Source organism: Lineus longissimus, chromosome 13 (assembly GCF_910592395.1).
Source record: "Lineus longissimus chromosome 13, tnLinLong1.2, whole genome shotgun sequence".
Lineage (NCBI taxonomy): Eukaryota > Metazoa > Nemertea > Pilidiophora > Heteronemertea > Lineidae > Lineus > Lineus longissimus.
This window is the reverse complement of record NC_088320.1, coordinates 1582776-1610169: the sequence shown is the minus strand read 5'-3', so window position 1 is coordinate 1610169 and position 27394 is coordinate 1582776. Positions and strand designations below refer to the sequence as shown.

The 27394-nt window shown below is 40.6% G+C and overlaps 3 protein-coding genes across 8 annotated transcripts; 1 reads left to right on the top strand and 2 right to left on the bottom strand.

The window, feature by feature from the left end:
• On the bottom strand, positions 1-10502 carry LOC135497789 (chromobox protein homolog 1-like). Of its 5 annotated transcripts, XM_064787682.1 has the most exons (7): positions 10428-10492; positions 8789-8821; positions 7061-7090; positions 5829-5995; positions 5496-5658; positions 5141-5241; positions 1-2061 (listed from the first exon to the last, which is right to left on the bottom strand). In XM_064787682.1, exons 2-7 carry the CDS (start codon positions 8795-8797, stop codon positions 1923-1925), a joined length of 609 nt encoding a protein of 202 aa, XP_064643752.1. In that variant the 5' UTR covers positions 8798-8821; positions 10428-10492; the 3' UTR covers positions 1-1922. The 5 variants fall into 5 exon arrangements, with proteins under 5 accessions (XP_064643752.1, XP_064643753.1, XP_064643748.1 ...); XM_064787683.1 differs by lacking the exon at positions 7061-7090 and having other exon boundaries at positions 10428-10502; XM_064787678.1 differs by lacking the exons at positions 8789-8821; positions 10428-10492 and adding an exon at positions 8211-8755.
• Positions 10503-11216: 714 nt separating this feature from the next.
• On the top strand, positions 11217-19186 carry LOC135497892 (heterogeneous nuclear ribonucleoprotein A1-like). Of its 2 annotated transcripts, none has more exons than XM_064787885.1 (9): positions 11217-11311; positions 11601-11731; positions 11975-12113; positions 12410-12617; positions 12850-12930; positions 13182-14162; positions 14346-14474; positions 14646-14689; positions 16537-19186. In XM_064787885.1, the coding sequence occupies exons 1-8, from the start codon at positions 11294-11296 to the stop codon at positions 14669-14671; spliced, it is 1713 nt and encodes a 570-aa protein (XP_064643955.1). In that variant the 5' UTR covers positions 11217-11293; the 3' UTR covers positions 14672-14689; positions 16537-19186. The 2 variants fall into 2 exon arrangements, with proteins under 2 accessions (XP_064643955.1, XP_064643954.1); XM_064787884.1 differs by having other exon boundaries at positions 14646-14708.
• Positions 19187-19757: 571 nt separating this feature from the next.
• On the bottom strand, positions 19758-27259 carry LOC135497975 (ATP-dependent zinc metalloprotease YME1L-like). Its single transcript, XM_064788075.1, has 15 exons — positions 27096-27259; positions 26327-26470; positions 25919-26087; positions 25463-25564; positions 25010-25146; positions 24604-24850; positions 24201-24286; positions 23720-23963; positions 23408-23540; positions 23106-23168; positions 22671-22939; positions 22229-22380; positions 21888-22014; positions 21486-21679; positions 19758-21188 (listed from the first exon to the last, which is right to left on the bottom strand). Exons 1-15 carry the CDS (start codon positions 27120-27122, stop codon positions 21036-21038), a joined length of 2247 nt encoding a protein of 748 aa, XP_064644145.1. The 5' UTR covers positions 27123-27259; the 3' UTR covers positions 19758-21035.
• Positions 27260-27394: the final 135 nt, after the last annotated feature.

Genomic DNA, 27394 nt, shown 5'->3' with positions numbered 1-27394 from the left:
TACTAAAATTGTTTACTGACATGAGTTACAGAAATATATTGACACTGTTGACTACAAATGATGAATTTCATGATCAAATATTCCTAGTATGTACGAGAGATAAATGTTATTCCTAAAATCAAATGCTAAGTAGACTGTTGTCATATTGCATTACACTTGTTTGTCTGTATACAATTCATAGGAACGAAGCTGTCCTTCAAACAATGGCTGACTTCAGCGACCAGAATTGTTGATGTGAGAAGTCATAATGTCCAAAATATGGCAAAATGGCGCAAACAGGTCAGTACTAAAGTTCTAGACACAATAATGTTGTTACAATTACAGAAGGTAGCGATAAAATATCAAATTGAAATTGGATCTCTGACAGGATTGAGAAAAGAAACAAAAGGCTGACAATATTTACAAAAGGTTAAAAGAACATGCAACTCTGCCCAAGTCAGAATCGCTAACCATGGAACTTATCGTTTCCCTGCTTATCAGGCAGTCAAAGTGCATCCAACAACACCATTTGTTGGGTTGTTGGGGCAAGTATTTTTTCACTTTACATTTTACTTAGCGATTAAACAATGCCGACTTAGGCAGAGTTGCCTGCACAACATGACTTACCAACAACATACAACAGGTCAGCTGGCTCGACAACGTCAGACATGGTACAGCACTCCACAAGAAGTACTGTACAAAAGTGGTTAAATTACAAAAAGGAAGTTTCTAACGATTGTTTCCAGCTCTACAGCGTGTATCAAAATGAAGACAGAAACTGGAGTTGTGATCAAAGCTGACTTTGTCTAACACTGGGTTGTGGGTGATGGGTAACTTAGGATACAGCGGACTTGAGGGGAAAGCAACCGATACATAGCACACACAAACATCTGATTCAGCCTGGCGACTCAATTTACCATATTGATGATAATCAGGTAGGTCCCCCCCCCCAATTTACCGAGCTGGACGGCCTGCATTTTTGGAGTGTTCAGAGACACAGAGTTGTGTACATCTGGCAGGTAACAATGTTCTTCAATCATGATTCTCATCAAGCTGGGAAGCAGATTCTCCAAGGTCTGATTATTAAATGACAAGTCTATTAGACTGGAGTGATATGATGTTACTGATACATAACGCCAGCTAAACATGATTTTATCAATGACTCGTTTTGGTGAAATCTGATAAAATGAAGAGGCTAGGAAAATTGTGCTTTAGGTTTAGACTGGTGTCACATTTTTGGAGAAAATTTGAGAAAATGAGAAAAATAGTCTACCGAAACTACATTTCCGGGTCCCTTTACTGGTAATATTGGAACAGGTGCATCCAGTTTATTGGAAAAATAAAACAAAACTTGTAATTCTACTTATTTCCATTATCCCTTTGAACTACTCTCGGCCACTTAATTCTGACCAAACTTGATTGATGGTAAAATCGGACCTACACATGGACGAGCAACCATGCTTGCTAAACACACAAGTTTTTTTCGATTTTTAAAAATACCAGCTCAGACTGGGGAAGGCATGGGAGTTTCTTTACTATGTAGGAATTTTAACCGAGAATGAACATGTACCTTAAAATTTTAAGAAGATATTAAAATCAAGGATACTGTTTGACGATGGCGCAGTAGGGCCATCGCATTAAGTAGTCTAGGTCATGTCTGATGGCACGTGTCTGGTGCTTTCACCGTCAAACAGAATCTGTTGAACTGGTGTATCCACTACTCAATGGCAGGGAAAAGTACAAAGGTCTCCTGAATTTTATCGAATCTCATAAGGATATACCAACATGTTTACAGTCGATCTGGCACAGCCATGTTCCCAGATGGTAAAGAACTTCCTTCAAGTGCAAAGCATTCCACAAAACTGAGCTGATGCACATCAAACCTCACATGAAATGCAAATTGGTACGAAAGTTAGAACACATTGTTATTGACACATCACTTCTCAATCATTCTTTTCGTCGTCATTGTCCTCGTTGTGTGTATGCCAGGTGAGCCGCTCCTCGTAAAACGAAATCACGATTTGCGGACATTTGACGTTAGCCTGACGTGCTGGAACGAGGTCGGCCTCATCGCTATCCTGCCTGAAAATATTACAGAAGAGATATCGCTATTTTATGTGAATTTTTCCAACGCTACGACAACTTTGTTCGATTTTGAGCACGGTGGGTGAAATAAACTGCAATCCCCTTTATGTCAGCTTGCGAACAGTTGTTTAAAATGATCTAAATTTGATAATGAACAGTGATGAAATAACAAACAACATACTTCTTGGCATCATTTTGACAACACATTGATTGCAAAATGATACTTTTGTTAACAGTATTAGCTTGCAAACATGTTGGGGTCCACAGTAGCTAACCGCTGGGTTGCAGTGTTCTCAAGCGTAATTCTTGAGAAGTGCAGGTACAAGAGTTACAGTAAATGCCAGAAATTCCAACATTGTGATAGACAGTTTTACACAGAAATCACAATAAGTTAAATGGAAGACACAAACTAAAGAGAGTTTGCTAGCAATCCACACCTCTTCAACACCAAAAAGTCAGGCTATGCAAGCGTGGAAAAGAATTTAGGTTTTGGTCCCCTTCATGCATCTAGTTGACAAATCAAAAAAGCTCTGAAGTGAATTGACATAAAACATGGCGAGCTTTGACCAGGGGCCGTCTGGACTGGATACCCTGTATGAAATTACACATAAACATGAATGAAGTATAAAAATAAAACCGAATGAAGTTGGAAATCAATCTCAAACAGGGTGATGAAATGATTTCTATTCTCACTCTTGGACCAGGGTTTCCAATGATTAAGTCTGCAATATTCTCTCCCAAAATGTGGCATTTTCCAGCTGCCATACTTCAAAACAGCTCAAGACTAAGACTCTGACCTCGCTAAGGCCCTACAACACAAGAGAATACTGTAATACAAAATATTTTGGAAGCGAACAGCAGTGGTGTAGTTCTTGTGAAACATTTGAGAAATATTTGTTTTTCACTTGGGAGAAAATCTTGCGAGAAACTAAGTCAACATACCCTAGTCATGACCAGGAGTTCCACCCCATCTACATACACCAGTATTAAATTATCGATAACCTAGTACTGGTATAAAATGCATTTCTATCTTTACTGTAAACTGCCAATGATATGCAGGCATTTGGTTTTAGCAGACGGAATAAAAAACAAACCGCACATACTTGTTTCTCTGGAAACCAAAAGTAACTTTGCAATGTGCCACAATAAAAATAGCAAATGGTAATTTTCTTTAAAATTCATAAATCGCAAAAAACGACGCAATTATTTGCGGTTTACAGTCGTTTAAATTGTCTTTTCTGCGTTGGATTGATCACTTGAGTTGATCGGAGAGGGGGGTGTGCCAAGTCAAGTGCTCCTCGTAGAATTTAATCACAGTCTGTGGACACCGAATGTTCGCCTCATGCGCCACCACGAGGTCAGCCTCGTCACTGTCGCGCCTGAAATAAGAAAGGCTAGAGTCACTCGCCCTGTTCCACCCTTGTCTCTCATCTTGAAACGATGTTACGATTTTTGGGTTAGTTTTCAAGTGTGACGTTTGCATGATTTCATTGTGAAAACATTGCTTGAGAGAGGCGACATAAAAATCTGTTTGATTCTCAAAAGGCCAGCAGACACAAGCGAAGTCATGCATGTTTGCTCTGGATGCTGGAGATATCGGAATCCACCAAAAACGACAAAAATTGGCATTTGTGTAATGCACAAGTCCTCAACAATGAAGCCACGACAGTCAAGTATTTGTCTAGTGTGACATGATCATGAAGTATCGAGCTGCTCTGAGTGTGTCCAATACGGCTTACTCAACGTTGACTACTGTATAATGCAATAACAGATGGAATTTTCTGCCCGGCCTTTTCATGTTCATTGCATGCACTTTCATAGAAGCTCTATGCATATCATGCAGCAATGGTTAGGCATCAATCGTGCTTTAGGGGGGCATAACAACCTGCCTTTTTCTGACAGTTGTCTGATGATTTCCCGTTACAGAAGATCACCCTTGGTCAGCACTTTCACATTGCTCTGCTCCCCCCACTTTTTTGACAGAAGCACTTATAAATCCATTTCTGTTGCTTTTCATTACCAACCTCATCTCTTTGAAAGAAGAAATAGCATGCATCGGTGTTTAGATGGTTAGATGGTTAGTTGGTGTTGTAAACAAATTCATTCTCAATATCGTAGGCATTAATGTCAGCACATCCTGCAACTTTGACAAAGACCACTAAGAGCTAACAGTTTCATAATCACGGCGTTACTGGATGAGATCTTCAAAATCAGATTTGATTTAGAGAGATAGACAAGGGCAAAATTTTATGGGGATTCTGATCTGTGGAGAGTCTACTCAAAATCATTTTGAATTTATTCACGCCAGATTTTTATAGAACATTTTTGCCGCAAGTGCTAGCAGTGATTATAAATCAAGAATCTGAAATCCTTCCTTGAACTTCCCCAACAAGAATTTCAACTTCAGCATGTTTAGGTACGCTTCAAAACCAAACTGGACTCTCTCTCGAGATCAGAACCCCTCACAGGGAGAGAGTGACTTCTTCTTGACGGAGCCATACCACAACAACCATTTGAATACCTCACACCATGGCCGCTGGTACTCAAGCCCCCTTTGCACAACCTGAATTGACAATAACTCCAGTACCGGAAGTGTTAGTGAAGAGAAATGCTGTTATTGGAAAAGGGAGTGCTGGCCCGTATTTCGTTACGTCTCGTTCGACGACCATGACTGAGTTGAAGACAGCAAACATTGGTAAGGTTTAGACTGTGAGAGGACCTCCAGCATGCAGTTTATCTCTCGGCACCAGAAAGACCAGTAATTACCTCGTTCAGTTTGAGTGTGCATAGATACCGCAGAGAATAGCTATCCACTCTACTTCTCTAACCCACTAGATAGATTGTGCTGTTAGTTTTGATCCATTGATAATGATTCCGGTGGAAAGGTAGATGGTCGGATATCGCAGAGTAAAATGCTTCGTTAGCATAACTTTTCAAAGGATTGCTAAGCCAAGTATTCTGAATAATAAATCCCCCCCTGAATACGGATTACTATTATCATGATTACAATTAGACCCACAGCCATCTACTTTTCCACAAGTCATAGTGGATTCTGACTAAACACCCATGAACTCACCATTTCATTAAAAACATTAACTCGCCACTACTGTCTGTGGCACCAATAATCTTCTCCGGCTGAAGCCCTCGGTCGAAACCTCGTGGTTTGTTGTCATCCTCCTGAAATCATGACGCGTGAAATGAAATAACAGTGTCCGACAAACAAAAAACTCGACAACGCGCCTAGTATCTTCGATAATGCCACTGCAAATGCTAGGCACCGATTTGGACTGCTTTAGGCACATACATGGCTTGTTCTCTTGTGGCCTAGGGGCGTCGCCACCTTCCCACCTGGCAGATCAGACAGTTTTAAAGGGTCTTTGCTTTTACAGATAATCTGCGCCCAACAAACACAGAAGCTTTGGGTACTCTACCTCGACTATTTTTTTCTTCTTCTTGGCAGGCGCGTGGTCTTCGTCCTTCTGTCGCTTCTTTTTCTCCTCCTTTTCTTTACGTTTCTTTGCCGCTCGGTCCTCATATTCAGCGATTAATTCTGGACAGTCAAGATTTTCTTCCGGTTCCCATGTATTTTCAGAACTGCAAAATAAAGGTCATTTGGACATGTTGGAGGTCAGAAAGATAACGTCCAAGTACTTTATTTTTTATCGTTATTTCCTTATATCCTTATTAAGGCAGGTGAAAAGAAGCAGAAAGTCAGACTCAGGAAACCTGGACATATACACACACAAATACGGATAGACACGTACTCTGGATAACCCTTCCACTTGAGAAGATACTCCCGCATTTCTCTCTTTTGCGCTTTGTTATATTTGACGCGCACGTCTACGATCTTCTCGACCGTGAACTCCTCCTCTTCCTCTTCCTCCTCATTCACTGGATCCTCGTCTTCTTTCTTCTTCTTGTTCATCTTCGCCTGCAAATAACCAAAAGACATCGCTAAGTCCATCACGGGCCATCCAGCGAGGGATGGATTTCACAGGCCTTTCAATTACATAAAGTTCACAGTGTTTTAACGCGCTGTAATGAACATCCTATGCGGCAAAGTTTGCGATACAATTGAAAGGCCTGTTCCAACACTGCCCAGCCATGATCAGGGGCCTGGATCACAGACCCAATTGAAAACGCAAGTGCAACAAGGTGGTCCCACGTGGGCCTGACCTAGGCCAAACCCTGTGGAGAACACTGTTACGGCATTATGATCATCACCAAGTTTTTACTATGATGACAAGATGAGGTACCTGTATACAGAGGTAAAAAGTTAGTCAGGATGAAGCGGTTTTTACAAGAACTTGAGCGGAGGTTCCGTCAAAGACTCAGTTTGATCATGAATTCCAAGTTGCTTTGGTGACCAATGGAAGAGACCACAGAAATCGACCTCACACTCACAGTGTCAAATTCTCAAAAAACCATCAATTCTCAGAACCCTTATCATCGATCAATTGTTCAACAACCGAAAACAAATAAAATATTTTGAAAGAAATAGACAATCAAACTTTCAAATTATAAACCAGGTGGGTTGCATGCCGTTATTGGGCAATATTCACCAGATTTACAAGGTGCAAAGTCTAACAGAACAGAAATCAGTGTCCAGAAACCTGTAAAGAGTTTTGTGTGTTAATACTCGAACTATAGTCTCACAACCAACGTTCTTAATTCTGAATCCACATCACAGGCCATAGCAAACTCTCTCAGGCTCCACCTCATATGTTTGGGCATCGGCTCCACTCAAAACTCAAATAAAGAGAAACGTGGCCTTTTCTAAATCACATCTTTATAGTCAGACTGTTTTGTCACCAGCACTGTTGTAACTTGTTCAGTTATAAAAAGTCTATTGGAAACACGAAGTGAAGTGAATACTAGCGATAGTAATTGGCGTTAGTGAAAGGTGGTTCAACTTGTACATGTTTCTGGACACAAATTCTGCCATCATTCATTGCACCCTGTCAACTTGGCTGCGACCCATCTCACTCTCACATACCGTTTTCGACGCATTCTCAGCTACCATAGTCTGGATTACACAAAGAGATATCATTTAGATTTATGATTAAAAAACAAGTCTCAATGCGCAAATATTCGAAATCAATTAAATATGTGCAAAGTAAAAACTAACAGAAGTAGGATAACCAAAGAAAGGAAAAAAGAGGAACAGAAAAAGAATTCAAATTGAATACCAAAAACTGTGCCATCCTCCACACAATTAGAGTCAGGTGGTGTACTTGCAACCGTTACCCTTTTGAAAACCTCCAGAACAAAACCAGTCACCTTTAAAACCTTGGAACATGACTCATTGGCATACAGCAGAGAGACTATATAATGAAGGAGGAAAGTGCAAGGGGTTTCAAGGTGGAAAGATAACACAAAAGAAGGATTACAAGTATATAAATAGAAGATAGTACACCACTCTATTGAAGAATGGATGCGTAGATCAATGTACATGTAATCAATCAATTCAACAAAGGCTGCAAGTTTTTATGACCGGATCGAAGTCCCCATCGTGGCATCAGTTAAGCATGCACATCTTTGTCCTGTACATAGGACACAAAAGCCAAATGGTTCAAACAGTGCCAGTCTTTACTAACAAAACATCGTGCAATACTTCCAGTGCTCCTGTACAGGACTTGCCACGCATCGTATTTATGCAAGAAAGAATATCGGCAGCCTCCTACTAGGAGCCACTGATTTTACAAGGGCATGCGTAAAAATGATGTAAAACTTGGAAAAAGTTGACATCACATCTTGGTCATACCATGGAGGTATTATTAAGACCTCCATGGTCATACCAATACATTTCAATTAAAGGCCATATATCTAGGTTTGAAACATGCTTGATACTCATGAAATATGTTGAGGGTTAAAAAAACAAGATCCCAGACATTAAAAAAATTCTAATAATAAAGTCATTATTTAGTTATTTCAATTTTCAATTTTAATAAGATAAACTATTTGAATTTCCCACCACACACAACTTTAGATTAGTTCCACATGTGGCCGCTAGGGATTGTTGATGACGTAGATCAGGCTATTCAGAACAAAGCAAGATGGCTTCCTCATACAGTTCAGAGAGTGAGAGTAGTATGAGTGTTGTGTGTATCAGCAGTGTATAAATCATGAAATAGTGTTCAACTCACTTCTTGATGTTTACGTTTTTTGGCTAACGAACATTCCTTTGGAGGCTGTCGCATGTAAGTGGGGTTGGTCAAATCGAATACAGATGGAACAGCTGTTTTTAACAAGTGGCATTTAATATTCAGTTGGATGCAGATATCCGGCTTCATGTGATAATCCGTATCGAGAAAGTGATCACTGCAAAGTTTGGCCCAAGGCCCAGGCTTCCAACACTCCAAACGTTTGCACTTCTCAATCCACAGCTTCCTCCTCTCTCGTTCGACTGGCTTTGGAAATTCATGAAAATGGGTCCCATCCGTCATTCGATTGTTCTTTGTGCTAACCTTGACACAATTCGGAGCCACACAATACACCATAATGAATGAAACACATTACTTCGAGGTGTGCATAATTAATTAAGGCCACGACTCCTGCTTTTATGATTGCATGACATGTGCAGATAGCCTGATCTACATCACAACTTTTGCTGGTGACATTCAGAGCAACTGGAAGTCAAATTCACAGTCCACAGTCCACTGGCACTGGATAATCTGTTTGAACAATTGGGTACTTATTATTTCCATATAAAATGTTACTTTACCTCTGCCATTGTGCCTTTTTTATGTCTCTGTGCCTAGGAAAAACGACATAGAATGTGGAAAGACATTACAACAAAATACAAGTTCAAACATACACATTTGCAGCCACTCAGTCACAAAGTGAGGACAAATGGACAAAGCGACTTCTGTAGAACAGCTTCCATCGCACTCCTTGAACAGAGGCAGACCATAAAGAACCAACTTGCTGAAGCAAAAGCGAAGGACACAATGGTGCTAATGTTTTGGGTTTTTTTGTCAACAAGGTACATGTACTGACGTAAGACAACAAACATACCCATTCTACGTAGCCTTGATAGGTGTGCATCCTTAAATTTTAAAACCTGTGCAACAGAGCTCTATATGAATGATAAACCACCACGGCACAAAGACGCAACAATTTCTAAATCACAGCTTTTTCAAAACTATCTGTCTGGCAACCAGACAAAACACCATCATATGCCACAATTGTCCAACATCTTTTTATAAAAAACTTGATTTAATGGGTATATTCTGTTACTCTGTTAAATTGAAATGATTGTGAAAAGAGTATACGCTGTTGCACTCAAAAATGGCCTGAGGCAGAAACCATCAGATCAGCCCAGGTGACAGAACAAAGAATGGCCAACACATCATTGTCCTCAAACAAAACAATCAGAGATTTACAGATTTAGCTCATTTTCAAGCTTGCCAAGTTCATCTACGTTGTCAGTACCAAAGTTAACATGAATGTACTGGCAGGTTAGACAAGAATAAGTTGAAACAATGAAATAAACTGAATTCTTCTGTTTCACTTGCAATACATTGCCGTATTTGGCTAGCACATGATACAGTTCATGCTTACTTATAATGTACCTCAGGGCAAGATCAGGTTCACTTCAATCATGCAGCCAAGGGGGTGGAGCCAATCATTCAGTCACTACGATGAAAACCGGAGGACCAGTTGAAATAAAGAACCGCTCGGTTGTTTTTTCTGATTTCAAATATCTTAAAACACACCCAAAAAGGAAAAGCACCAGGCCAGTAACCTAGGTTTTCACCACAGGCAAAGAGGTTCTTTGATTGCTTAATTAATCAATTTGGCATTTTTATCTGTTTGAGTTGCCAAAACACAAGGACAGAGAGAGATCATGAGATGGCAACTACCAGCACCACAACAATAACTGTGAGTATTACGGAGTGGACCAATATTTTGGTCCCTTTTGCATCATCTCATCACGTTACGCAAGACAACAATGTCAATCTAAATAGTCAATGGCTCGAGAGGCATTGTCTGGCGTCAAATGATCATTTTGCAAACACAGTAGGCCTATGCATGGGCTGTTTACACACGTACAATGTACATTAGGTAAGGACCGGTAAGCGGATTGGTACATGGGTTTACCGGTACATGTAGGCGAACACTGCGTGCAAAGCACGCTTTGTCTGCATCATGTGCACGATACCCGTGCGATGCATGCATTTACATGCAATCAATGCATTGCATCCATGCATGTATACAAAATGCCAGTCGGAAAAACCTTCATAATCGTTCGAAAACTCGACACATTCACACCAAACTGTGCAAAATCTTAGTACTATATATCGCCTCTTTAATAAATGATATTCGATTATTGCATTTTATCTTATTTTTGATTGTGTTACCTGATTTATATATTTATCAAAACACGGCAAGAACGATGAAAATCCGGGCACTTTTCTAGCGGGAAACCCGGCTGATAAAAATGTGGACTTTGAATTTATAATATACGGTAGACCGACACATCGTCCGATGCGTATTTTGTTCAGTCTTTTGATCTTGTTTGTTGAGTCTTATATTTTAACCAATCAATCTAATAGCGATATCTCATTATGTCCAAATCACTCTGTTATTTCCTACCATTCCAAAAATATCATCACAGAATATTAATCGATTGTCCGTCCTACACTCCAGTTGTTATTTTCTGCACACCCTTACATCGTAACCGGTCATCCTAAACATTGTCAACCAGCGCCCACCAGCGTCCACCAGGTTTAAAGTCGGGTATAAAGTCATCAAAATAAAATTTAGTAGCCATAACCGTTATCAGTACACCATAAAACACATTTTCGGAAAAATAGTTCATGACATTTGGGTGTAAGATAAGGGAGATGTTGTCTAAAAATCACAGGGCTCCTGCTTGGAAGCCCTATCATTTCCTCCAAGTCAAATCCAACATGGCCGCCGACAAGATAGTGGATGCTGGTACATTATAGACAACAACTCGCTAATCTAGCACACAAATGCCATGAAACGACCAGGAAACTTGGAAAATGTCCTGTTTATATCGTTTATGACCAATAGATTTTATTTTGATGATTTTAATGCTTTTAAACCTGGTAGACGCTAGTACGCGCTGGTGAACGCTCTTTAGAATGACCGTGACTTGTAACGCCTTCTAGCGGCGGAAGATAGAACGAAACTTGCCTTGAAACTGCACTTTTCGTAAAGAATTTTCTCCAAAACACTCCGATTTCAACCAAATGCAACCATGGATGAGCGACCAACGGTGCGATTTACTTTTATATATCTCTATACCATACAAATAACTTAACTTTACTTGCATTAAAGATTGAAAATAGTGATAAACGGCCATACTTTTGATGCAATTTTTTCAGTCTGAAAGTGAAAGTCAAAAAGTGATTGGGCCTAGTGAAAAGCATAAAAGATGAAAGACTGAAGACTGTACAGTCCGAAGGGTTTAAAGACTGAGGGTGTACTCATTCTGGTATTTCATGCTTGCTTGCACCGTGCTACTGTCCTCTTTGGTCAAATTGTGAGGGCTCCTTTTTTTGCAGGTCAAGGAATCCCTTCGGAAAATCTTTGTTGGTGGATTGAACCGCAAGACTGATGAAGCATCTCTGTCAGGCTACTTCAGCCGATTTGGTGAAGTTGTTGATTGTGTTGTCATCAGAGACAAGGATGACAGGTTTGTCAAGTGTTGCCTTTTGGTGACTGTTGAGGCCATACTGATACTCGTTTGTTTACATACAAAGACTCGTCTTGAGGACTGGTGGAAATGTACAATGCGTGGCCGTGGTATGGTAGAATTTCACTTTCTCACAACAAGGCCTTGTCCATCAAGTACTGTACAAAAAATCTTTCTCGCTCTGAAATTATTCATTGTTTTCTTCTGAGACTCGAGGAATCATTGCTCCAAACTTATTTTCAGATCCAAAGGATTTGGTTTCGTTATTTTCAAAGATGCAGAAAGCGTTGATGAAGTGCAAAAGCTGGAGAACGGCCATTTTATAGACAGCAAGGAGGTCGAGACAAGAAGAGCAGTTCAGAGAAAGGGAAAGCAGGATAAGGTGATGAAGAATCTCCATCACATCTGCTCCATTCTGGTATCATGTTCTGGTCTTGCACTACAGACAAAGATAATCTTTTTTAAACGTCATCTGTTGTCCAAGTCCTAATACCGATATTGTGATCCAACTGCTGAAAATGTAGACATCGGGAGACATGTTGGTGTTTATACAGAAAGTGTATCTTGGCAAACAACATTTTTTGTGTTACAAAGCTTCAGCAAACAAAACTCGAACTTGCTATTTTCATAAAACTTGATTTGTTTGTCCTTGACTGGTGTATTCCTTTTCGTTGTCAGGAAACCATTAAGGTGGAGGCAAATTACCCCACAAAGAAAATATTCCTGGGCGGAATTAAATATGATGTAGAAGAGAAGGATTTGATAGATTACTTCAGCCGTTATGCTGGTGTGAAGAGTGCAGAGGTTATCCGCGACAAGGAAGGCAACAGTCGTGGATTTGCGTATGTTGTGTTAGACAGCCAGGATGCGGCAGATAAAGTTTGCAGTGAGTATATGGACGATTTTGACCTGTTTGTTTCATAACTTTGCAGCTTCGTAAGGTTAACTCGCGCCAAATATAAAGCTCACAAGCAGGGTATTGTCTAGGCTTACTCGGGTCTCTTCAGGAAGAAAGGTCAACAAAGAATTGTCTAATTTCCACCTTCCAGGCGACTACACACCAATCTATTTTGATCACCATGGCTTAGCTCATCACTGTTGTACATTTCCCATTCCAGTTGAGAAAGACCATGTGATCAAAGGGCGTGAATGCGAGGCAAAGAAAAGTTTATCCAAGAATGAACTTTTAAGACATAAAGGTAGCTTTGCTAGTTTGTTTTTATCTTAAAATGAAAGTATTTTACATTTGGAAAAAGGGAGAATTTACTATGATGACCATAATCAAGTTCTGTGTATTCTGTCTAGATTTAGATTTGATGTCTCACATTATAGCAATACTCTTTAGAGCTGAAATAGAGTCGTTGACTTGTCCTGTCAGGATGAAATATAGTTTGGAACCCCTCCAGTCCTCAGGCTACGATACTGATACGACATCATTGACATTTTCCAGATCAAGATGGTACCAGTCGTGGTGGTAGTGGTGGAGGAGGTAGTAACTATGCCGACAATGGCAACAACCAAAATCAGCAAGGTCAAGGTCCAGGTCAAAACTGGAACCAAGGTCAAGGTCAGAACTGGAACCAGGGTCAAGTTCCCTCAGGCCCCCAAGGTCAAGGTCAGGGCCCTCCTGGGGGCTGGAACCAAGGTGGCCCACAGGGAAATTGGTACGGCGGTCCCAGCGGTGGTCCTGGAAACAATTGGAATCAAGGTCAATGGGGTCAAGGCGGACCTCCGGTTGGGAACTGGAACCAGAATGGTCCGTGGAACAACTGGAACCAAGGACCACCTGGTGGTGGTGGGGGAAGTTGGAACCAAGGACCCTATAATTGGAGTGGAGGTGGCTCTGGAAATTGGCAAGGTGGTGGCCCACCACAAGCTGCCCCAGACCAGGGAGGTGGGCAGGTGGCAGATGCTAATGCTGCACCACCTGCTAGTCAGACCGATCAGAAGCCAGCGGGAAATGGACCCTGGAATCAGCAAGGCGGACAATGGAACCAGGGCTCTGGTGGTCCTGGTTGGCAAGGCCAATGGGGGCCGGGAAACTGGGGTCCAGGAAACCAGCAAGGCAATTGGGGTAATGGTCCGTGGGGAGGTTGGAATCAAGGCAACTGGTCTGGGCCACCTGGAGGGAACTGGGGTCCAAATGGCCCGCCAGGAAATTGGAATCCACAAGGCGGGGGTCCCGGTGGGAATAATCAGTGGGCTGGGAGCAGTGCACCCCAAGTGAACAGTGGACAAACTCAACCTAATCCAAGTGCAGCTCAAGGTCCTGGTAATTGGAACCAGGGTCAAGGGAGCTGGACGCAAGGCCCTGGTGGGAATTGGAATTGGAATCAAGGACCGGGGAATCGTGGCGGACCAAATGGCACTGTACCCCAGGCTGCACCAGGCGCCTGGAACCAAGGCGGGACAGAGCAAAAACCACCTGAGGGTGAGTCATTTTCTGAGCTCTCAGTCATAGAATACAAAATATTGGGGTACAGATATTCAACTAGTACCACATCGATGTTCAAGACAAGTTTAGTGTACTTCTATTGAAAATCAGATGGTCACATTTGACTTGTGCTGTGCGTACAAAAGCTTTGAAAGTTTCACAACTTCTGTGTCATTCCAGCGAGTTACAGTCAACCCCCTCAACAACAGAATCAAGCACCAAAGGAAGGCTATGGGGACCAGTCAAGTGCGGGAGGGCCCATGAGGCAGAAGCAGCAGCGAACTCATCGGAATTCAGGGCCATATTCTGGTAAGATGTGCACAAGTTACCTGTGTGCCCCGTTGAATTGGATGTCTTCTTCTATGATAAACTTGCCCTTTTTTTTGCTGGTCGGCAATTCGGTTCTGTCCCGTCAAAACTACGCTGTGAAAAGAGTATGTTTTAGTTCATGTTGTAAACTTCCAAACCTTTCTTTTCCAGAATATGCTCAGTCTGGTTCAAACTGAAGGTGACAAGTCTAAAATGTAGGTACACATTTAGGAGGTGAGTGCAATTTCATTCTCTGCTTTGCAAGTGTGACCAATGTCGTATCAAATTTGTTGCATCTCTTGCCAAGATCTTTGTGGAATGGAAGTGCAGTTTAACCCTTTGATGAGTTCGTAGATTTGAGTACAGGTGTACTGTTCCATAGCTAAGAGCCCTGACATCTCTGGAACACTTCTGGGCATTGCTTCGCACTTCTATGTATATCAAATGACACCATTTTGTAGAAAGTGCAATAAGTGGCCCTGGCATGAAATCTGAAAAGGCCACTTATTGCATTTTCTACAATACTGGCTACAAGGTAAGTTTATGATAAGGCAGATGCTTGCTCCAGATTTAGAAACTCTTTTGTAACGTAAAGTCAACTACGTTGTTATTTGAACAAAATTTAAGTTAGTTGATTGAAGAAACATTGACCTAGTGGTAACAAAATTTGAGTAGTAATGTCAGTCAGTTTTATGCATTTTAGAAGTATTCTGTAACATGCCGGGTCTTTCAATGACATAAGATTTTTGTTACTTGTATAGATTATCTTGCTTTTAAATTTTGAGAGGACAGTTTTTGTGATAAAGTGGTATATTTTTCTGCTGATTTGATCAAGAGCTTTTACAACTGCAGTGTGATATTTTTAGCTGAGAGAAGGAATTTATTCCTCTGTGGTTTTAGCCGCAATGTGATTGAAAGGCCGGTAAGCTTTGTGTGTGCCTTGCGTCAGCGGCATGCCTGTTTAGAAGTTTGGGAGCATTCTTTCCTCCTCACACTTGCAAGCCCCTAACCACATTTCGGAAGATGAAGACTTTGTATATTATCGTTAGAATCGGCTTATTTCATGAATTGGGCTGACTTTTCTGGTGTTTCTCAAATATTTTGGTGGTAAATGTGATTGATAGTGATAAAGGTAGGGAGGGTGTTATCCGAAAGAATACACAGAATATTAAGAAGCTGGCAGTTAGGTACTCTAAATGTACATTTGTATTTGAGTCTGTTAATAGGAAAGTCCTGGTGGTCAGAAATCAGTTGGGAACAAAATGTCCTTGTAGACTTCATGTAACATGTGTGTATCCAGAGTTAGTCAAATTATGAAGAAGAATTTAGGAGTTGATAATGATAGTTACACTCTGTATCTAATGAGAGTTTTTGACCAGTAGTGTACACGTAGGCTGCTCCATGATTAAAACAAGACCAGTATGTGGGAAAAAGCAGAAAGTGGAATTGAAAGTGGCGTACCAGTAATAGGCTAACCCATCATTTGATATTGCCCCTCTTTGATGCAATACAGTGTGGTGTTGTGTGACGATATGTTGGCTGTTTTCCTCTGCTTAGTAAGGTATTTTGCACTGACTTAGCTACTAGTACTTGTAACCATACTGTAGTCAATAATTCTGATATGTTGTGTGAGGCTTTAGTCACTATTCTTCCAGCTGGCAGCAGTACGTCACTTCAATAGTGTTGTACTTGTAGACCATTGTAGAATTTAGCTTATGGTAATGGTATTTACATGTGTATTTTTTCTAGAATATCACTTTATCGCAGGTGTTGTTTTGCCCAGAAGTTCTAATGGTGCTAATAAATTCGACATGGAACAATAAATTTACATGTACATTTGGTGCTGACTTGTGAGTGTAGTTCAAATGGGACCACCGGTCTGTGGGTACTGTCTTGAAGAATGATCTCAAAGTTCTCATGAGACGTTCTCAATCTGCATGTTGAATAGACATGTGATAAAGCATCATAAGTCCTTTTAAAGGGTCGTACAGTGATAGCAAGATGTGTTATTTTGTATGCTACTTATCTGCGCTAATTACTAACTTACTTTTCTCATCGTTAGGTACCCATTCCACGTCAAGTAAACAGTTCACCACAGCGTAGGTAGCGTTAGCGTAGGAGGTGGAGTTGTAACAGCGCTAGTTAGCTAATCACAGAGTGCAAATTCAGGAAAGAAGGTTAGCGATGGTTAGGACAGTACTGCTATTCAATCACAATGTAATTTGGATAGCTAGCTATGAATTAGAAGAAGCTTTGAACAGATGTACATTTGTATTGTGATCATACCATAGTTCAGAACCAAGGATATTTTGTTCATGCTTCAGTATGTTGGGTTTGGTGCTTTCATCTTTGTTGCCAGATGTCATGCATTGTGGACATTTCATGGGGGATAATTTGCCTTGTGCATCAAATAGCTTCACCTTCTGCCACCACCTTTCAAGCTGATGCCTCGGTTATGGTTTGTTTGTGCTTGACGATGTTATCAAGCAGCAGACGACGAACGTGTGGAGTAGCGCTACATACAGATGGTTTCTTTCAATTTAATACTTGTAAGGCTGTAGAATTTGTTTTCTACTTTTTTCTACAGTGTTAAATTTTATACTATTATTTCTACTGTCAGTGTTTTTATTTGAAACTATGCCAGTTTTAGGTTGAATCAGCACTCATTCAGTCTTACGTGTATGCATTTAAAGTTAGAAGATAGGTAGAAACCATGATTATTTTCTTGTGAAGTCAATATTCCGTTAGCGGTGGGAGTTTTCCCCTGAAAAATGGTATGAAGAATGGATCAAGTCACTTGCACTTGAGAGGTTAACTGAGATTCAACCTCGAAACTCTTGAGCCTGATTAAACAATACTAGTATCAATGTCTCAAACTTCTGCCACAGGATGTTCATATATTTTATTCAACAAACAATTGTTTAACACTTCGAGTACATTTTACCTAATCACGTCAATGCTATTCAAGGCATTGACCGTTCTATATGCGATGTGATTTTTGTGGAAATGGCACGCATACACAAAAACTAGATTTGATCTCTCTGTTCTGACATTCATTTGTTGTTTGTTCTATTTATTTAAATCATCTTTAGTGTCTATTTTAGTTCATTGTTTTACATGTACTGTGTAGCTAAGGTTATTTGGCTGTATACCAAGTGTATGTATGACGGCACTAATGTTCATAAAATGTTTCATAAACTTCAGTCTCTGTAGGGTTTGGTTAGTGCCTGTAGGTAATGTCAGTTGAGATTGTTTTCTGGTACCTAATGTGGGTCAACATGTAGAGCTATAGCACTTTTCCTAGACATGTAGAGAACCTATTCAAAATCCTGATCACAACAAAAAGTAATGTCAGTGGTAATTTTAATTTCAACACATGTTCATTTCGCAAACAGCTGCTTAAGTTTTGAACAGTGAATTTAACCATTTCACCACATTTGCAGTCGAATGCATCTTATCTGGGGCTCCTTTGATATGTTATTGGTGGCTCATGAAGTCATTAGACAACAAATGCTGCCTGTCTTAGCGAAAAAAACCGGCACTATAAATGCTCTGCAGTGAAGTGGTTATTGTAGCTCCATGGTCCATGGACTATCGTTTTCCCTTTCAGTAAAATATTTGGTTTAACCTACTTGTAACTCCATTTATTATGTTGTTGATCTAGATTCTCAGGTTTAATTTGCTCTTATCTGGTACATTATGCATCGATATTGTAGGCAATAACTGTTCTGTTTTAGGGTGAAGAAGCTTGTTTAATCTGTGTAGTATCACAGATGTTTTGCACTGTACATGTATGTACAGTGCAAACCACTGTACATGTATGTACAGTGCAAACCACTGTACATGTATGTACAGTGCAAAACACTGTACATGTATTTACAGTGCAAAACACTGTACATATATGTACAGTGCAAAACACTGTACATGTATGTACAGTGCAAAACACTGTACATGTATGTATGCTATACATCCCTTGTACTTCTGAACTGACATTTTGTGAAGTACAGTTTGACCCTACGACAGAAATTACTGTAGGTTTTAATGTGGGTTTTATATAGGTCAATATTGTTTAAGAAGGTTTTTAGTCGTAGATTGACATAAATGATCAGGTTTCGAATATTCCCTTGAAAACTGTGATCTTGATAGATTGTTCAAATCTGTCAGGATTTTTATTATTTTATACTCAGACCTGTACGACATTCTTTGTGCAGTTTTATGCATATCTGTGTGAAAGTCTACAAAGCCTAAGGTTAATGAGGACGTTTTGTTTAAGACGGTGGTCGACGTGGGTAATGAGGGGTTTTATAAAAAGAATTATGAGAAATTTGTCGACATGTTGAAAATATGTGCAGAGTGGTCAGGATGAAATCACCAATGTTGATGAACCGTAATGACGAGATCACACTGCAGACAACCATTTCAAATTTTTAAGATTCGGCACTGGACATGAATTGAATTTTTTTAAGTAACAGAAAGATTAGATAAATGGATTATGAGACTTGTCTGGAGGGTCATCAGCCATGTGATCTGAAATGCTCACCAATCTTCACTGATTTCATGATCTCTTCCCTTCAACACATTTGTAATATCAGTACATGATTAAAGTGTACAAGTCACATGCATGCATCTGTACGTTTTTCATTTGTATGCATATATGTGGTGTATGTACATGTACTTCACATGTGGATTTGATAATAAAATGGTGAATGAGATCCCTGCCTTGTGTTTGTTTATTCAAGAGGAGAATGATGCAAACTGAAGCCAGAGCTGTTGGAAAGGCAGCTGTGAATTGTGACTATGATTGGCGAGATGTACAGTGCAACTGCACAATGGACTGTGCTCTGCATGTTGGGACTGTGCATGACTGCAATGTTATATTGTGAAAGCTTTCATGCAGACCCTTGCATTCCAGTCCTGTACATATACATGTGTACATGTAGGTTCTTGTCTTGTAATGCCACCAACTACTTTGGAGCATATGCCTGCAACACTTTGGCAAGACCTGTAGAATATGTAACAAAGTCGATTGTACTGGCCTGGGTGTTCTGACTACAGGCAAGACCAGTGACGAGGCTCAGTGAGCTGATATCTGGATGTGTACAAACTTTGGAACCTGAATATTGTCTGCACTTGCGTGAGCAGGTCATACTAGTCTTCTTCCAAACAAATGGCAAGACACACGGATATCCTGCAGGTCCTTTGTCCTTCTGAATGCCATCAAACAATGACATTATCATGATTTGACATCTATTGACCAAACTAAAAGACATCGTAACACAGATATATTATTGTATCACTTTATTACGGACCAGAGAATTCCTTACATCTGGAGGAGATCTGAGATGAAGGCTACATGGAGACCAATTTCAATCACTTTAAACAAAGCTTTTCAGTCACAAAGCAAATGCATGAGTGCAGGCAAATTCAGAACCATCCCACAATTTTGATACCTCGGCACTTCGAAAGAAAGGAACTTTTGGTCCAGCCAGAAAAATATTGCTCTGAAGTAGTTCCATACTCAGTTTACATGTGTATATATACATTTACTTGTAATGAAGATACGAATATGTGCTGTCGGACTGGTCCAGTGGAAACACAGGTCCTTGTCCAAGTCCTGATCTCCCTGGTTCAATATCCTGGTCGGTTAGGTACAGACTCATGTGATTGAGATTGTGACCCTATGAAAGTGTATGTTTCCTTGGGGACCTCACCTGCCCCCAACAAGTACCAGTGCAGTACAAATTGCCCAAATATTGTTTTAAGAGCCAAAGTAAACTCCATGCTTTGCTCTCAACTAAATATTTTCAGAAGTAAATAAAACATCCACAGGGCGTCACGTAGCATCACCATATGAGAATAAAACGTGCATCTTATAAGAACTACATGTACTATAAGCTCGTTCAGGAAAAGCCTCCCTAACTCAGTCAAGTTCTTTGCAACTGGGCTCAGGCTGCCAGAGGATGATCGTGGTTCTTCTGTCCACTACCGAGACCATGTAATGGTGAACATGATTCATCTCGATTGACTGCAACCCTGATATGAATCAAATATACAATACAACAGCTCAAATACTTCACATTTCCACTGCCTCAACATGTTTAGAGCAAAACAAGTACAAGTACATCAAAGGTTGTATTTCACTATACATACTCAAACATACTGCACATGTACATGTACTAAGGCAAACCATTCACAGATATTTACCCAATGCATGTTTGTTGTCAAGCTATCAAACATTTGCAATCTGAACGTGATTTTTTAAAACCGGTGCAAAACATTATGATAAAACATGTAAGAAGCTCCAATGATTGCCAAAACCTTGTACCCATGTCTACAGATTGAAATCACAATTGCAACGGTTTTTCACTAAGAAAAGTTGCAGAGATCAGTGACAGTTGTTTACCTATGTTTGCTTGTTAAAAGTGGTGCCATCGTAAAGTGTTGTAAGCATGGTGAAGCAATGAATTGAATCACAAAAATCACCCGACTTTGGGAAGAGGTATATTTCAACTAAACAATAATACAATGTCCATTCATACCATATCATTAACAGAAACATTCCTAAGGCAGGCCTTCTTTCTGTATTTTTTTCCCTTCGACAATCATTTTAACGTCCTCCAGATCCAGTGTTTCATATTTCATTAAAGCTTGGGCGATTTCCTTATGGGCAGCTGAATGTGTCTTTAGGATATTTCGTGCTCTTTCGTAAGATTCCTGAAACAAAAAATGTCTCGAGTCATTTTCTTCATCATTCTCTCCGCACTTTGAGGTGATATTCTCCAGAGAGCATTCCCCCTCCAAGGCAGGATGAGGGTCTAGTCAGTGTTTTGAGAGCAAGACAAAGTTTAAAGTCTAGTGGACTGTTGGCCGTGCAAATGACAACAAGTATGACTCCCTTCCGACAGCTTCCTCATCCATCACAGGGGGGTGTCTGACAGAGCGTCAAACTAACTGAGCACATCACTCTAACTATTTACGACTGTTACCGCCACAGACTTTGTAAATACTTACCCCAAGGAACCTCTTGATCTCATTATCTACAAGTTCAGTGGTAGCAGGTGACACCTCGTTTACTTTCAGCATTGATAAGCCGCTATCCACAGCGTCATCGTGGAACACTCTTACTCCGACCTTCTCCGACATGCCAAACTGTTTCACCATTGCTGTTGCTATGCCAGTGGCTGACTGAAAATCATTTGATGCACCTGGAAATGAGTAAAGTTGCATGTCAAGAGTATCATGAGTTGCACTTATAGTAGCAGCTGGTCATACATGAAAGTGGCCTCGTAACCATACACGACAGGCGACCACTCGATAACGGCTAGTCTTACAAGGCATGATGAGGACTAAAGTAAGGAAGTAAATCATACCAATCTTGCATGCATGGCATTGGTACCTTCACCCTATGCTTACCTGTTGTGACCTTCTCTAAACCATAAATCAGCTCCTCAGCAACTCGTCCACCCATCGCCACATCCATCTGCGCCAGAAGCTGTGATCTGGTTCGATTGTATTCCTCTTTCTCTGGTACAAATGCAGTCTGAAAATCATCAAAGAGATGACTTACTAGATCTAAAGTCATTTTAACAAGACTTTCATCTCATCGTCATGATGAGAATTGACCTCTTTTCTAAGATCTGGGGAACGAACAACTTTCAGCCAACCACACCTGATACCTGATAAATGAGAGGTCATGAGGATTTCGTGCCTGGTAAATGAGAGGTCAGATTAGATACTAGATAATCAACACTTACATGCCCTAGTGACATTCCACGCGGCACAATCGTAACTTTATGTATTGGCATGGCATCTTTGGTAAAGTATGCCACCAGAGTGTGGCCAGCTTCATGGTAGGCTGTCAGCAGGTTGATTTCTTCATCAGGAATGCGACTTTTCTTTGCTGGCCCTGGAAAGAAGGATCTTCACATGGATGACTCGGGTCAAGCAGACCAAGTGGAAGGTGAAACAATACACTAAGTGACCATAAAAGCAGTCAATGGATGGTTTGAAAGACTTCCAAATTTAACTTCAATTCTCTCAGAGTTTTTACACAGCTCTCCAAAAAGCTTCCTATGAGGCTATGTTTGACATATGATACCCCCCCCCCCCCCACCCATTTTTCTGTACAATACATGTACATCCAAAGCTAACTGTGCAATGCCAACGTCAATGAATTATTAAAAGTTTGGTTCTTACCCATCATGACCTTGTCTCTAGCGAACTCCAGATGATGTGTGGCGATGCCAGTGGCTTCATCCATTGCTGCCTTCAGGGCGGCCTGGTTCACTAGATTCTCCAAGTCTGCACCAGTGAACCCTGTCGTTCCACGCGCCAGCTTCTCTATATCCACGTTATCCTCACTTTTAACTTTACTAAGGTAGAGATTTAATATATCACGACGTCCCTTCAGATCTGGTGCAAAAACCCGTACCTCTACGTCAAAACGACCAGGCCGCAATAACGCCCTGGAAAGAATATTACAAACCATTACATTGCAGAACTGAGAAGATTTCAGGTAGGGTTGAAGAGTTAGAATGGTATTTCAATGATACTCAAGAGAAACTCCTTTGTTAGAAACCAATGCCACAGGTTTTATTCAGTGTAAACGCTTCCAAAATCTTGTCAACTTACTTGTCTAAATTATCTTGCCTATTAGTTGCACCTAACACAATCACTCCCTCATTCTGTGAGAATCTGCAAAGAATAGCTAAGTTAAACAAGATGTCTCTTTCATTAATGGGCATTGTCAAACGGGCTGACTAAAGTACCGCACACACCAGTACCACATGGGCACTCTTAGACCCTTAAACATTCACTGACCACATATCAAACATGGATTATCCCTACCACAAGTGTAGAGGACCGGAAAAAAGCTACAATATTGTTTTCAAAGTAGATGGGAATCAGTGCGAAATGATCCACACCAGCCTTACCCGTCCATCTCTGACAGTAACTGATTTATCGTCTGATTAGCGTAGGGATGAATCTGGGAACTCGTTCTCTTTGCTCCGACTGTGTCGATTTCATCTATGAACACAACACAAGGGGAGCGCATCTTGGCTGCACCTGGAGGTAAAGTAGACAATGTCTTCAATTATTTACCTGGATATGGTATTTCCCTTGATGTACTGTCACTAATGAAGAACATTTTTGCCACATTTTTGAGAAAAGAAACTGCTGAAAACGTGGTATTGAATTTGCTTTACTGACAAACACCTTCCAGCGATGTTGCTCAGGTGACTTACCAAACAACTGTCGCACCCTCTTGGCACCAGTACCAACAAATATCTCATCAAACTCGGACCCGGATGCATGAAAGAATGGTACACCAGCTTCTCCAGCGACGGATCGGGCTAACAGCGTCTTGCCCACACCAGGTGGCCCCACCAGTAACACACCCTTGGGCAGCTTGGCACCAAGTGTCGTGAACTTCTCTGGATTTTTCAAGAACTCGACCACGTCTTGTAACTCTTGCTTTGCTTCATCAGCCTGTGAATAAACAGTATAACTCAGATCCTAGAATATCAACAAGACTCAACATGACATAGGCCATCCAAAAGATGGTAACTAACATCACAGGTTGTAACCAAAATGTCTCGTAATCTAACATGTACTTTCATATAACCTTGCAATCAAGTTGTAATCTCGAAGTGCAGGAATTTGGTTAAAATTGATTACACAAACAGCAATCCAGCCAGTAATAAAACGTTTCAAGTCCAAACTTACCCCACGCACATCATCAAAACCCACTGTGATTTCTTCAGGGTTGACTTCATATTGCTCTCGGTTCAACACGCCCAGACCTCGCATACCTGGATGATGGGAGTTGGAATAAGTTAGAAATAGGCTAATAAATTATCAATCTATATCTTTACGTCCTCAAAATCCTTATCTTTAATCATACACTTGTGGAAGTGTTAGTAACAAACAGAATACAGCAATCTGAAGAGCAGAAAGCTTTACAAAGCTTGACACAGCAATGGAATCGGGGAGCGAAAGGACCCATCAACCAGCACTGACAAAGAAGTTACACAAAACAACACATCCCGACCTTCACATCAAGCTTTCCGTCGACACAAACAACAAGCATCACTCTCTACCATGACCAAACCATACATACTGTACTTACTGCCCCCAACAGTACTGAAAACCTGGATCAGTTGGATGATGCAGTAGAAGCCTATAGCATACATGAAGCCACGGAGAAGCTTAGTCGTCCAAGACGACTTCGTGTCGCCACTCTTCTTCTCATGTGTTGTGTAGCCCTCTGCAAACGCAATCTTTAACTTTTCTTGCAATTCAGGTGATGTTTCATACTCTTGTAGCATGCTCTTCAGCTTGTCGGTCGTTTTTGATTTTTCACTTTTGTCAAATATCTTCAATAGAAAGAGATGAAGAAGAGGTTCAAAGTAAAGGAATATTCATTATTTGTCAGTTTTAATCAAGGCAATGTCACAGAAAAACTGGTGGGGCCTAAAAACTCTGATATTCCACAAGAGGGGAGAGGTGCTCAACAAGAAGTTACACCAACTTACTGATCCCTTCAGCATGTAGCTGAAACCCTCATCTTCTTTCTTCTTGTGGCCTCCCAATCCCTCAGCTGAGGTCGATCGCTTCGTTTTAAAACCTCGAGTAGGATGTTGTGAAAAAGATCGACGGGACTGATGTGAACCTGGAGGAATGATAGACATGGTAGAGTAGAGGTCATGCACAGTTGAGAAGCCTCAAACAAAGAACAATTTGTGGCCTGAAAATACACATGTTTTCCCCGCAGAACCAAACCGGTTTCTTTACCAAACCTCTTGATTTCAGGGTGTAATTTGAAAGAGCTCCCTCACAGTTTTATCATCACATAATGTTTCCATCAAGACATATTCATAGTATGTGTATCAACTTCAAAGCTTGCCTTAAGTTCTGTTTTGGCCTAAATTCTCTTAACTAAGATTTGTCATCTGTCATGGGTGATCAGAGAGAAGAGAAAAACTTACAATAATTCGGCTTGGCCAAGGAGTGAAGAATGGTATGGCAGGTTGATGCAAGTGCACTGTTAAAACTAGATTGTGAAAACTTGCTGAGGTCCTCCGGAAAACCTGAAATAGTGGCAAAGACAAAAGTGGGTAATTCTTTCAAAACTCCGGCACTTAATGAGAGGCAACAGAATGTCTGCCATGCCAGGTTGTTCAAAAGGTATACATAGATCTATACATGTACTAAATAGGACAAAAAGTTACCACAGTCTTTGTAATCAGAAACATTCTGAGAAGAAGTGACAGATTCAATAGGATCTATGCTTTGTTCAAGGTATACTGAGAGTCTGGTCTTCCATCCTGAACTTCAATTCACCAATGTAGGGTGTAAACTATGGACAGAATACCGCTGGTAGTCAAAAGTAAAGAGACAGGCCTAAGGCTAGAATTTAAGGGTCAGTTCAGTATTAAACTCACCATTTTTATTCTCATAGAAGGTATCTGAGGAAGTACACGACTTGACAAGATCAGAAAACTGTTCTAGTTTTGTCCCCTTCTCTATAACTGACAGAATTGGAGCTTGTAACTTCTTGGCGAGTTCATGATCTGATTCTTCAAAGCCGAGATCACGGAGGCAAGATTTTACCTGTAAAGGAAGTCATGAGAAGGAGAGTGGTCAGGGGTATAAAAACTGGTATCAATACGCAGATGCCAAGGAACCATGGGGTCTTAAGACTTGTAACAGTGAACTGGATCACAATTTTTTTAACATCAACGTGACCTTGTACCACTTGCACTTTTCTAGTCTCATCAAGTTAATGTTTCTGAAAGGTTTGTATTGTGTTGCCCCCTGGCAACTTTGACAACATTTTAATTTTCACATACCCGTTCTATCTCCTCTGGTGCTAGTGCCGTGGTTTCTTCATACCGCTGACTGCGACTGTTGTGCTGAAACTTCTTTGAAATCGCTTTACTTCCAAATATCCGTGAATTAGCGATTGCAGCCAAGTTCACAACAGGGATTGCAAACTGAAAGATCAAAATTCAAATGATATTTCTATTAAAACTATTATTATACATGCACTGCAGACATGATAGTAGAGTAAGGCATACAGTTTGGATTGATCAGGTAACATCAAGTTTTCTTGGGAACATGTATAGTCACTGGCTAGTACTATTTCACTCGTGTTACCTGAATCATTTCACACTAAATGTCAAGGACTGCTATTGCATCAACATTGGTTCTTTTTTCAAGTTCGCAAAATAGTCTGAAAATCAATATTTTCCCTTTATGAAGAAAATAACATTGATCATTACTTTTTCGCCCACCTACAGTACAGAGCTGATGCAACAATATTTGAGAATTATCAGATATGAGATAGCACTCCGACACATCAATTTTTAAGAACTGTCGTTAGGGCAGGCCATTACCGCGCCCCATGGACCATGCGGGGCAGCGGAACACCATCACATATTGATTGATTGAATGAATGATCTTTATCATTGCCATTGGCATTACTACATGTACTATAGGCCTATATGTATAGGCCTGCTGCCATCAACTTCATAATAGGGAAACGTGCATTGTATAATAATGATTCAATCAGTGCCAGTCTCAAACTTCACAAATCGATTACAGACATGAAATACAAACCTGGGGTTGATTAGTAATTGCAAACATCACGATAACTGGTAGTTCATGGACAAATCTTGCAGTACATGTGTAGTTTTACGCTGTTTCATAACCCATTTATTCAAGGATGTTCCTGTAAGACCTGTTCATATGGGGTTTTACGTGTACGTGCATTGCACAGGGCTTCCCAACACCAACTCTTTCCGTGCATTTTCTATAACCTCATCATTGATTGGTTGGAAGCAGTCACGACAAACCAATCAGACAGCGTGTTTCAAAGTTTTTGATGGGAAGGTGTAAACTGCTGATGAAAATGCTGA

Excerpts from the sequence above, each read along its gene's own strand:
- LOC135497789 (XM_064787678.1), bottom strand. The coding sequence starts at position 8,564 with ATGGTGTATTGTGTGGCTCCGAATTGTGTCAAGGTTAGCACAAAGAAC. Across the intron at positions 5,242-5,495 it reads AGAAGAAAAAAATAGTCGAG|GAGGATGACAACAAACCACG; the intron begins GTAGAGTACCCA and ends TCATGATTTCAG. Across the intron at positions 2,062-5,140 it reads TTAATGTTTTTAATGAAATG|GCAGGATAGCGATGAGGCCG; the intron begins GTGAGTTCATGG and ends TAATATTTTCAG.
- LOC135497892 (XM_064787885.1), top strand. Across the intron at positions 12,114-12,409 it reads GAAAGGGAAAGCAGGATAAG|GAAACCATTAAGGTGGAGGC; the intron begins GTGATGAAGAAT and ends TTTCGTTGTCAG. Across the intron at positions 12,931-13,181 it reads TGAACTTTTAAGACATAAAG|ATCAAGATGGTACCAGTCGT; the intron begins GTAGCTTTGCTA and ends GACATTTTCCAG.
- LOC135497975 (XM_064788075.1), bottom strand. The coding sequence starts at position 27,122 with ATGTTTGCAATTACTAATCAACCCCAG. Across the intron at positions 26,471-27,095 it reads CAATTACTAATCAACCCCAG|TTTGCAATCCCTGTTGTGAA; the intron begins GTTTGTATTTCA and ends TTGATCTTTCAG. Across the intron at positions 22,015-22,228 it reads GTGGAATGTCACTAGGGCAT|ACTGCATTTGTACCAGAGAA; the intron begins GTAAGTGTTGAT and ends GATGATTTTCAG.